Source organism: Sebastes fasciatus, chromosome 8, assembly GCF_043250625.1.
Source record: "Sebastes fasciatus isolate fSebFas1 chromosome 8, fSebFas1.pri, whole genome shotgun sequence".
Classification (NCBI taxonomy): Eukaryota; Metazoa; Chordata; class Actinopteri; order Perciformes; family Sebastidae; genus Sebastes; species Sebastes fasciatus.
Window position 1 is genome coordinate 20,901,603 of NC_133802.1, and position 12,300 is coordinate 20,913,902.

General features: G+C 39.9%; 1 protein-coding gene across 1 annotated transcript; it reads right to left on the reverse strand.

Moving 5' to 3' along the window:
* Positions 1 to 759: 759 nt before the first annotated feature.
* tktb (transketolase b) lies at positions 760 to 10,967 on the reverse strand. The gene is made up of 14 exons (XM_074644214.1): positions 10,642 to 10,967; positions 7,046 to 7,163; positions 6,830 to 6,943; positions 6,617 to 6,714; positions 5,251 to 5,442; positions 4,763 to 4,890; positions 4,464 to 4,660; positions 3,510 to 3,674; positions 3,093 to 3,249; positions 2,880 to 3,010; positions 2,696 to 2,779; positions 2,178 to 2,274; positions 1,879 to 1,998; positions 760 to 1,658 (listed from the first exon to the last, which is right to left on the reverse strand). Exons 1-14 carry the CDS (start codon positions 10,746 to 10,748, stop codon positions 1,486 to 1,488), a joined length of 1,881 nt encoding a protein of 626 aa, XP_074500315.1. The 5' UTR covers positions 10,749 to 10,967; the 3' UTR covers positions 760 to 1,485.
* Positions 10,968 to 12,300: the final 1,333 nt, after the last annotated feature.

The following is a 12,300-nucleotide window of genomic DNA, read 5'->3' on the forward strand; positions in this document are numbered from 1 at the left end:
TTGAACTTTGACCCTCTTGCTTGTATATCTGCTGTGCAGAGGATTGTGGGTCAGGATAGTCATAAAAGCATGCTGGCTTGCTTTCTGCAAAATGCTACCGGATGTAGTAGGACATCCTGGTATTTTTGGCATACTGCATTTGACAGGCTATTTGGTGACATACTAAATATTTTTTGGCATACTAAATTGTATGGTAGCATGGGTATTGGAATGCACAGTAATATTTGGTCATAAATCAAATTGGACAAGGTGATATTTTGACCTTATGATGAGAACATTTCTCTTAAAACCACAAATGTGAGCCTCATGGTTGGACCAACGTTTGATATAAAGTCAGCATCAAAGTAGTCCTCTGGGCACAATGAATATCTAGTCCAAATTTCATGGAAATCTTTTTAAAATAGAGATTATTTCACCAAAGGCTAATGCCAACCCTTATGGCGTTGCTAGCAGAAAAATCGGGAAATCAAAGTCAGTAGAATATGTCTGGGAACCATGAACGGCTGCCAATCCATCCAGTAGATACTGCCATATTTCATTGGATAAATTGAGACTACAACCTACTAGTATCACTAGAGGATCACCAACATCATCAGGCTTCATGAATATCTGTGCAAAATTGCATCACAATCCATCCAATAGTTGAGATATTTTAGTCTGGACCAAAGTGGTGGACCCATTGATATTGCCACCCATAGAACCACACCGCTAGCGGGGCAGGAAAAAGACCCCCCCACACACAAAAAGAAGACATCATCATTGGGTTAACTCTTTTTAATTCAGCACAACACAGGTATAACAGATGACACCAGTGACCTGGCACGCCAGTAACATTGTGTGATGCCCATGTGGCCAGGAATCATTAGAGGAATGCTCAAACGGTTCATAACTAAACTGGTTTAACGTTTCACACCGAGTCTGAAAAAAACAGTTCTCTACCACAGCCAAGCATCGAAAGCTGTGACTGAACACTACAAAACGGATCTAGTTCATTAGCTTTATGACAAACAGTAACAAGTGCGTCTTAGAAAAATAGAGGCATGAATGCCAGCCGAGTGAGAAGACATGAGGCATGGTTGTAAGGAATGTGAAAAAGAAAGGATTGCTGGAATGCAGAACAGAAGTCGTGGCCTGAATGTTTCATAATGGAACACAAACGGGACGGCTGTTGGGATGACAGGTTTTTAAATCCCTCAACGTACCACATTTACAGTATTCAGTGATGCTTTTCTATGAGCTACTTGCTTATTTTGAGAACATGATGATGGATACAGGAAAGGAATGTTGCAGAAGAACCCAATCGGGAGAAGAGGGTACGCAGTGCATACGGGGGAATGATATCAACACTACAGGCTTTGACAACACCACACTCCTATTCCCATCCGTAGTAATAACACAGGGTTAGCACACTGCACAGAAGTTTACAGGTGTTCACATGCCAGGTAGCTGCAAGTTGGGCAGAAAGCAGGAGATGAGGTGCAGTCCTTAGTTTGCGAAGGTCTGACGCACGGCTTTGGCGATGTGCTTGGCGCTGATGCCGAAGATGTCGAGCAGCTCCTCGGACTTTCCGCTGCGGGGAACACCGGTCACTGCCAGTCGGGTCACAACGATCCCGGGCTCCTGGCCCACTGCTGACAGCACCGCTTCTCCAAGACCACCTGGACAGAGGAGACAAACCAGCTCAATCACCAAGGGATGACATGACGATGATGATGATGCTCTCTTGATTGACCCCGGTAGGGTCAACCGTAGCACTTAAAGAGTTTGCGATTATGGCCCCTGGTGTATTCTCTGGCAAGAATCAAACCTCTTTGGTACATGATTGGAGAACCCTGCAACAGGACACTTGAGCACAAAAAAAAACAGAAAACAACCCACCCTCCTTGTAGTGGTCCTCCACGGTGATGATCTGTCCCTTTGTGGCTTTGGCACTGGCCAGAATGGTAGTGGCATCCAAGGGCTTGATGGTGAACGGGTCGATCACACGGATGTTCTTTCCTATAGGAATTCATTAGGAAATCATTACTTTGGAGAAGTTCATTAGTCCGTATTAGCAAACTGAGCAGCTGATGACTCCCATCCCTCTAAATTAACAAACATGAGGTGTTGTGGATGGTGGTTATGAAATAAAGGCCTCAATACCTACATCCATCCACTAGAGGGCAATGTGAGTTTACCTTCACTGGCGAGCATATCAGCAGCAGCGAGGGCCTCGTGCAGAGTAATACCAGCTCCAATCACAGTCACACAGTCATTGTCAGACTGGCGCACCACCTGGTTTAAGTAGACATTCATTTATATTTATTAATTCTTCTAGTGTGTAATCTCTCTCATTTAGGTTACTTGGTGTATAAGGATTAGCATGTGTAAAATCTAGGGCTGAAACGATTCCTTGAGGAATCCGATTACTAAAAATCCTAGATGCAAATTATTTGCAGTGGACATTAAGATGTGTACCTTTTTAAAGCAATTTGAAATATGTTTTGTAGATTTTTCTAAAAAGGAAACCAATTAATTGTTAATTTTTAAGAGACCCGTCGTATTTTCTCTTTTCTATATTTACTATTGCTCCTTAATAAAGCAAAGGTATTTTTATCCAATTACTTGATTAATCGATGGAATAATCGGTTGCATACTCGATTACTAAAATAATCGATAGCTGCAGGCCTAGTAAAATCATTGTGTTGATCATTACCTTGGCTGAGCCCACTTCAAACTTCTCATCTGGAGAGTAGAGGACTGCGGTCTCTGGCCTACTGGTACGGATGAAACAGATACCCTGAGAATAGAGAGTGATGAGTTACAACACAAGAATGATACTCCCCGTCATTGTGAAGACAATTCACTGGACAAACTCCACCACAAGGTGGCCTACCAACCTTTGTGTTGGCCGACAGCTCAACAGCTCTCTCTGCGGACACTGCGTCACTGGGGTAGAACACAGTGCATGTTGGGATAGCACGGAACATGGCCAAGTCCTCTAGGGCCATCTGGGAAGGACCATCCTCACCTGAAGGGCAGAAGAAGATCAGTCAGGGACTGGGAACGCTAACTATAAAAGAAAACGAGTGCCGCTTCAGCAGAAAGCTTACCGATGGAGACGCCGCAGTGGGACCCTACCAGGTTGACATTTGTCTGGGAGATGGCTCCCATACGGATCTGGTCGTAGGCTCTAGAGAAGAAGGCGGCAAACGTGCTGGCAAAGGCAACCGTGCGGTCACGGGCGGCACAGCCGATGGCCACTCCCACCTGCAGCAGCGAGTAAAGACGTCGGTAATAAGGGTTAGTCTTAATGACAGCGGATGCGATTAGGCACAAGTGAGAGGCTGGGATTATCATGCTAGAGAAGGAATAGTAACAGATTAGACAAATTTGGAGCAGATTAGGGTAGTGAAGATTTAAGTTTATCCCCCTTACACAAGTTGGGAGTTAATCGTGTCCCGACTTTTTGAACTTAGCAACGAGGCAACAGCATTTAGATCACCCGTGAAGACTGAAATATTGTGTACCATGTTCTGCTCGGCGATGAAGCACTCAATGTAGCGGTCAGGGAAGGCCTTCTTGAATGTCTCGGAGAAGGTGGAGTTTTTGGTGTCTCCGTCAAGGGCCACCACTCTCTTGCTGGCCTGGCCCAGCTTGGCCAGTGCAACGCCGTATGCCTTCCTTGTTGCCATCTGAAAGGGCAGGAACGAAATGGATGTTGAGCAAAGACAGATTAACAAGGTTAACAGAATAATATTCTACATGTTAAGTTATACCAGGTGGAGATAACAGTATGATGCAAGGCAACCACCCACTAAGCCAACAAGAAAAAACCCTTATGCTAAAACAGTGGCATCAGTAAACTTTCATTGACTGTTCAAAAGGGATTTGTACCCATTACTCCACATGCTTCAAGTGTCCCCAAAAACCTAACATCGATCACATTAGGGCTGCACAATTAATCAAATATTTATCACGGTCATGATTTTGGGCTTCCCACAATTAAATGAACACGATCGCCTGCGATACCGACGTTCAAAATGCATGCTCCGTTCATAACAAACTCTGCTGCTTATCAAATCAAGCACTTCCTAAACTAACAGCCAGTGGTTGACTTTTTTTAATATCTATACAACCACTGTGTTTATGAATAAATTGTTTACAAGAGCACAACGTTCTTCATAGATCTAGCCTAAATTTTGCTTCAATCTGGTGCTGGTCTTTGAGAGCAAAATGATGAGGCTCTGTGCTCTTGTAAACAATGAATTCATAAACACAGTGGTTGTATAGATCACTACATGGAAATGAAAGCAGTGCTGTTTATTTAAATGTAAAAGTGCAATAAAATATTTTGTCACAAATCAGTTAATAATTGTGGTAAATAATCATGATCTCAATAATGATCAAAATAACCGTGATTATCATTTTGGATCACATTACCCGGCATTAAAAAGAAACGCCAGTGACAAGTAAAAAGGTACCTTGTCTCCCTTCTTGTATGCTGGGGGTGAAGGCAGGGAGATGGTGCTAAGGTCTGCGGGTGCCGTGTCCTCTTTGGGCCTCTCAGGGGTCAGGGTCTTGTTGGGGACCTGGATCAGAGCCTTCAGGTCCTTCAGGACGTCATCCACCCTGTCCTTAGGGATGGGCTTTCCATGCCAGTTCTCAAGATCCTCAATATCTACAGCCAAGGGATGAACAAGTCTCATAAATACAATTTGGGGGAATAGAATAAAATAATTCACTAAATAAAAACAGGCACTATATGAAAGCACACACTTACTTTTGAGTCCTTTTCCCTTGAAGGTCTTGGCTACGATGCAAGTGGGTTTGTCCTTGACCTGCTTAGCTTGCCAGAAAGCTTTGCACAGCTCCTCCACGTCGTGTCCATCCACAACATACGTGTTCCACCTACACAGACATGGCTCAGTTTTAACAGCATGCAAACACAATATGACAAATATTAACCCAAAACACTATTAACTTCTGCACAAACAATGTTAAGCATCAAACTCATTAACTGGGAAAAGAGGAGCAGAGATAGAAAGGAAAGGTCAAGAGGACAAAAAGTGAAAATTTAACCCTAAAAGTTTCACAGTAATAAAGTAAAGACAACATTGAAACTCAGCTTTTGAACAGATGGATAGTAAAAGTCCTGATTATATGCATAAATACAAACATGACAGTAAAGGTTGTGTGCCATCATGTCAAAATGTTTCCCAGGAAATCAGAGAAAAGTGGAGGAATGGAAAGTGGAAGTCTGGTACTGACCCGAAGGCTTCGCAGCGCTTGCGGTAGGTCTCCATGTCGTGCTTCAGGGGTGCGGCCTCGCTCTGACCGAGCCGGTTGACATCCATGATGGCCACCAGGTTGTCCAGCTTGTAGTATGAGGCGAAGGCCATGGCCTCCCACACTGAGCCTTCTGAACACTCGCCATCTCCCATCATGCAGTATACACGGTAGCTGCAACACAATGTAGAAAGGGGAAACAGGGATTTAGTGTTGTTCTCCAAACAATGAGCCACACAGTGGTTACTACATGACTAATGAAAGTCTGCCGAGTTGAGACTTGAGGTGGACTACAAAAGAGAAAGCTTAAAAAGGCCAAACCACAGGGCTGCAAAAGTTTTGCCCAAAGAGTTCAGTTCAGAATAAAAACCACGGGTCCGACTGAAGAACATTACATTTGATCTATTTGATACCAGTCATGAGACAAGAGTCCCATCACGAGTTCTTACACTGAATGCACCATGATGTCCCGGTCTGCGGACACATTCTTTACCGTACAAAGCGATATAGACACGCAATCAATTTTAAGTGGATTTAGCGCGACCGCGGCTGAAATCAAACAGTTCGATGAGCGCTGTTTACTTTCGTTGCTGCAGTATCTAAATCTTCTGCAGCCTACAAACTGAAGTGTTTCTGTCAACGACACGTTCGTTGTTTACATAACTCAAATGTTGCCACGCCGGTGACTTCATGGAAGCAGGAGGATTTTCCAGTTCTGTTGTTTCTCCGTCAACTCCCGACTCCGGTAGTGGTGCATGGTGTCTCAAAGTGCAGCAGAAGGCTACCGGTAAGATACGCTGTGTCGTCTTTTAGCTGCAGGCTACCGGTAAAATATGTCGTGTTGTCTTTGAAGTGATGTTTTTTTTTTCCCCTCTTTCTGACGCACGCAAGTAGGCGGAGAGAAAAAGAAAAAGACCGGGAGAATCGCTGATCCTGCTTTTGACTTGTAGGATCGAAATCAAAAGCTTGTTTTGATCGATTTAGAACGAAAATAGTGACACCAGGTACAAACTACCTTAGATTATTGGGTAATCATTTCTCAAAAAGGATATCAATCACTGAGTATTACTCTGTTGCAGCAGTGCAAATTCCTTTTGGCCTTGCTGCAGCCTCCTGTCAGGAAGTGATTTAACACAATTACAACTACACTACTACTACTACTACAGGTTAACCCATTAAACAGATTACAGGGCATAACGTCCCACAACAAAAGAAAGCAGTTACTTGCATGCCAGTCAAGAGCATTACACTGCGGTTGGCAAAACGCTTGTTGACTCAACATTGTTTAACAAGAACAACACTCTATTGAACCTCTTAATGAATCCACAGTTTTTGTATGCATACTCACTCTGATTTGTCAAAGTGTTTGCCAGTGTAGGCCATCCCACAGGAAGCCCCGAGACCCTGTCCCAGAGAGCCTGTTGCCACATCAACAAAAGCCAGTTTCTGGTGAAAAGGAGAGGGAAAAAAAAAAAAAGTTATACAAAGATATGAGAGTGGCTTGTATATGATATTGTGTTTCACAAGGAAACATGAATACCAGAAAGGATTCATGACTTACTGGTGTGGGGTGTCCCTCCAGCTCGCAGTCAATCTTGCGCAGGTTGAGCAGCTCAGACTCCTTCACGTAACCGGCCTCTGCCCAGGCAGCGTACAGGACAGGTGCAGCATGGCCCTAGAGATAAAAAAAAAAAAAAAAAAAAAAGTCTTTAAAGACAATGCTGATAACAAAATCAGAGGTGCGCCGACCAACTAGAGCAAATAAATGAAGGCCAACCTTTGAGAGCACGAAGCGGTCGTTACACTGGTTGCGAGGGTCATCCGCTTTATAGCGCATGGTGTGGAAGAAGAGCACAGACATGAGCTCTGCTGCGCTGCAGCATGATGTTGGATGACTGGGGAGAGAAACATGGAGACAAGTGTTGAGAACAGTTATTTAAACACCATTATTTAAAACAAGAAAATCCACACACCATGCACATACATGCATGTGATGCTACATTCAGGATTCCTCACACTTGTTTTAGTTTGACAATAAGAACAATTTTAGGTACCACAATCAGACATTCCTGAAAGGCATTCAAAAGGATACATTTTCCAAGCAATGATTATTTTAAAAGAGAGCCTCCTATCTTTTGGATTAACACTCGTCCATAGATTGTTAATCTGTAACATGATCACATCGGTTATGTTTCCACACACACTCCAGAGCACTTATAAAAAACATTAAAAAAAAAGATAAGTAGACTTGTGAAACTGTTAGTTGCTGAATTGTGGTCTGAGTATTGTAATCGACATGTTTAGAAATCCCATGTTACTCAACAGCATCTCTGCTTCCCTATGGGGGTTAAATTAGAAATGGCATCATGTCACCCATGCTGGAACACACAGAGTTATCTTAAATCAAACAAAACAAGACACCATGGTCGCTGTTAAATTTAATAAAAACACCCAGTGCTCCGTTTACCCCGTGTCCTTTTGTTGAGCGATAACCTGCTGGGAAATAAACTGAAGTAAATTCATAAAAGCCATAACAAAAGCAATCAGATACTCAGGTGTAATGATCCATAGCAGACAAGTAATGAGGAACAGCAGGTTGTTGAGTGTCGAAACTCTAAAACATTCTTTGTTAAGGGAAACGGACAACCGTATCAGAACATCAGATGCCTAACAGTCAAGGCCATCCGGGATATAATTCATCCATGTCCTTGTCAGTTGACATAAGGAAGTGTCCAAAACAGGTTTACCAACAAACATTTCCTCTATGCTTGCAGTTGCGCAAAATTGAAAATAACACTGCAGGATTTCCTGGAGGATGCAATGCGAAAATACAATGAAACCGTGTGATGGGAACTATGGGGGCAATCTAAATGTGATGTACCTGGCCAGGTGATTGACAGAATCTAATTACATTAGGGCTGTCCCGAATACCATTTTTTGAGCTTCGAAGCTTCGGTGAGAAATATTCAAAGGTATTCGAAGTTTGGCGGAGACGCACGGCAAGCTGACATGTTCTTCTGTCTGTCTGGCTTTAGCTCCCCAGTTTCAGTTCCACTGCTGCACTACTGTACACACACGCATCTCTACAAACAGTGATATCCATCGGAGAATAACTAATAAGAATTAATGTTGAATATGAATAATATGGGATTATTCCTTATTTCATGGGCTATTTATATATTAATATCAAATACTTGTATATCAAAAATAAATAAATAAAAAACGAAGCGCTCAAATAGTGATTTGGAGGTCGAATGCCATGGCAATGGTCGAAGCATTCGGGTCAGCCCTACATTACATAATACAAAAGTTGTGGTCCTTAATTGCATATTTAATAATCTAGTTTATTCCCCCCTCCATTGTGTTCTGGTTCAGATTCTGGATGCTATGAAATAAGACACAAAAAAAAGAAACAACAAAAATGTGTTAAATGAACCATCTGATATTCTGTGACAAGCTAAATGGCAGGAAAAAAAAAATAATTTAGTACAAAACTTGTCCTCCCTACAAAAATTTATCTGATAAGCTTGATGGTAAGATAAGATATTCCTTTAATAGTCCCGCAGTGGGGAAATTTGCAGTGTACAGCAGCAAAGGGGGATAGTGCAAAAAACAAGAAGCATCAGCTAACACAGTAAAAAAAAAAGAAAAGAAAAAAAGAGCTAAACAAGGTGAAACAAAATATGAACCATTTAAATAGAAGGAAGTCTAAAAATAGGAGCAGTATATACAGTATTGACAATAAACAGATTATCAACAAAATTGCACAAGGGGAAAATTATATTGCACAGTGAGAATGAATGAATGAATGAAATTCCACCTGAAAATATCAGGTAATTGTCATATATTGTTGTTTTTGGTGTGAAAGTGGTACATGTGACATCCAGATAACTGGTGTCAACTGAGAGGCATCCATTATTTATATTGGAGTAACATTACAGGTATTTCTGGTGCCTAGTTTATTCAGATTCTGGATGCTATGAAATAAGACACAAAAAAAAGAAACAACAAAAATGTGTTAAATGAACCATCTGATATTCTGTGACAAGCTAAATGGCAGGAAAAAAAAAATAATTTAGTACAAAACTTGTCCTCCCTACAAAAATTTATCTGATAAGCTTGATGGTAAGATAAGATATTCCTTTAATAGTCCCGCAGTGGGGAAATTTGCAGTGTACAGCAGCAAAGGGGGATAGTGCAAAAAACAAGAAGCATCAGCTAACACAGTAAAAAAAAAAGAAAAGAAAAAAAGAGCTAAACAAGGTGAAACAAAATATGAACCATTTAAATAGAAGGAAGTCTAAAAATAGGAGCAGTATATACAGTATTGACAATAAACAGACTATCAACAAAATTGCACAAGGGGAAAATGATATTGCACAGTGAGAATGAATGAATGAATGAACGAAATTCCACCTGAAAATATCAGGTTATTGTATTGTTTTTGGTGTGAAAGTGGTACATGTGACATCCAGATAACTGGTGTCAACTGAGAGGCATCCATTATTTATATTGGAGTAACATTACAGGTATTTCTGGTGCCTAGTTTATTCAGATTCTGGATGCTATGAAATAAGACAAAAAAAAGAAACAACAAAAATATGTTAAATGAACCATCTGATATATTCTGTGACAAGCTAAATGGCTGGATGTTTTAGTACAAAACTTGTCCTCCCTACAGAAATTCATCAGATAAGCTTGATGGTACATGTGACAGCCAGATAATGGTGTCAACCTGAGAGACATCCATTATTACCTACTCCAGCAGAAGGCACCAGAAATACCTGTAACATTACTGGTTGTCGTTATATTTGTGGGTGTGTGTACAAGGAAATACTATACAGGTGAACTTTTGTCTAGATACCCGACACATTTCCTGAAAGTAATTGCAACTGGTGTGCAACTCTTTTGTCATTTGTGCAATGCAGCTGCAACTTTAAATTCAAACATACCGCGAGATTTCCCTCATTGTCATGTGGTTTCTGGCTGACTAGTAGAAGCAGGTCGGTGCTAATCACACAGTTTCATCTAGCTGAGTTATTATAAAGCATGCATTCTCAGCTTGATTAAAGTGACTTTAACGTCCATTAAGGGGCTCCATTTATTTGCATTTATAGCACAAAGTGTTATGCAAGAGTTAGCACAGACTATAGACTAATTTAACTCATAAAGTAGCTTAAAAAGGTTTATGAAACACTTGCTAGCAGTCTGCTGTGGCTAAAATAATCTGCAGCACGTGTCGCCGGGCCCCTGCAGGTAAAAACGTGCCTCAGCAGCGACAGTACAGTTACATAAAACAACATATTGCACATTTTCTTCGTGTGTTTTTTTTTTTAATAACTCTATAAACCAACATAACTTTGCATGACTTACCCAGAGTTGGAGGCGCACGTCGCCTTGATGGAGTTGATCCTGAGCTTGTTGGCGACGTCTTTCAGCCCCTGCAGGGTTTTCTCATCGGGTTTGTGGTAGCTAGTCATGCTTTTTGGGTTTGTGGGGTTGTTTTGGTCTTGAGAAAAGTAAAGTTTGGTTATTTTCAGTCACACGTAGGTTTCAAACACCGCTGCTGCTAAGCTGCCCGATGTGAGTACAGACGAGGAGGAGGAGGAGGAGGAAGCGCAGACACTAGGGGGACTTATGTCTCCTCTCTCGCGCAGCCACTCCCACCTCATCCAGTCATTGGAGGAACAGTTGTGGGTCGTCTAGCAGGATATGCTGCTTTTCATAAATCATTTTCAGCTCATTATTATTTAGAAGATAGTGTGTAAAATAGTTATATTGGAGGTACTAGTATACTGAAAGAGAAGTGCTCTAAAAAAAAAGATTAGGAACACACTTGTCCTTCATGTAGATGTTTTTTGGTCTTCCTTATTTGATAATATATATATATATATATATATATACATATATATATATATGTATATATATATATATATATATATATATGTATATATATATTTTTTTTTTCTTCTTTATTTTTTTATTATTATTTCAATTACAGTATACATAGTAACAGCAGAAAACATTAAAAACATTTACATACAGAAGAAGCATAGCGAAAACATAAACAAATAGCTGTGCCAAACAGAAATGGACAACAGAAATGAAACAAAACCAACATAAAATAATAATAAAAACACACACAATAAAAAAAAAAAATAGACCTTATTTGATGATATACAGTGGGAGAAAAGCTTTGGAATTTGTGATAAATACTGTATCAATAACAAACTTAAGGAAGTGTCTTTCAATATATTACATAGAATTTAACTATTTAGAATTTAAAAGCTGGATATTGATTAAAAGTGTGATTTGTTTATACCATGTTTATTTTTGTTTATAGCTTATATTGTATATTGGTAGAATTTAAATTTTTGCATTATTATTATTTTATTCTAACGTTTTTATCTATTCTTTGTTATTATACTACTTATTTGCACCAACAAAACCAAAGCAAATTCCTAGTGTATACCTCTTACACCTGGCAATAAACACGATTCTGATTCTGATTTCTGTGTACTTGGAAAAAGAGAGTATTTCCCATCTATTTTTCCACTGTATATATATACAAGAATGATCTGGATTGATGTAGCCAACTTTCTACAAAAGAAACTTATGGTGAATGTTGACATAAATTTGTTTGATGTAATGCTATATTTTAGTCAAGACAAGATTGTAAAATAACATGCTGTATATCATACAATTATTTATTAGTATTTTTGGAAAATGTCATATTCATAAGAAAAAGTGGTCAGAAACCAAGCCAACTTTCCTGCATTTTATTAATGAATTTAAACAATATAACACCATCTTACCGGATGTTAAAAACAAAAAAAAGCCATTAAGACTTTTAAATTATAAAATGAATATAATATAATGTATATAACTAACTCTGGCATTATGAAATGCATATAATTATTTTTGTTTTGTCTTATTTTTGTCTTTTTTTTTTTTTAATTGTCTATGTATCTGTACCTCTGTTAATGAGCATGTGTTCAATAAAGAAAGCATTATTATTTGTTTTTAAAAAAA

Coding starts and splice junctions, on each gene's coding strand:
- tktb (XM_074644214.1), bottom strand. CDS start 10,748: ATGACTAGCTACCACAAACCCGATGAGAAAACCCTGCAGGGGCTGAAA. Junction 4,891..5,250: donor AAGCGCTGCGAAGCCTTCGG/GTCAGTACCAGA, acceptor ATGTCTGTGTAG/GTGGAACACGTATGTTGTGG. Junction 4,661..4,762: donor CAAGGGAAAAGGACTCAAAA/GTAAGTGTGTGC, acceptor CCTTGGCTGTAG/ATATTGAGGATCTTGAGAAC.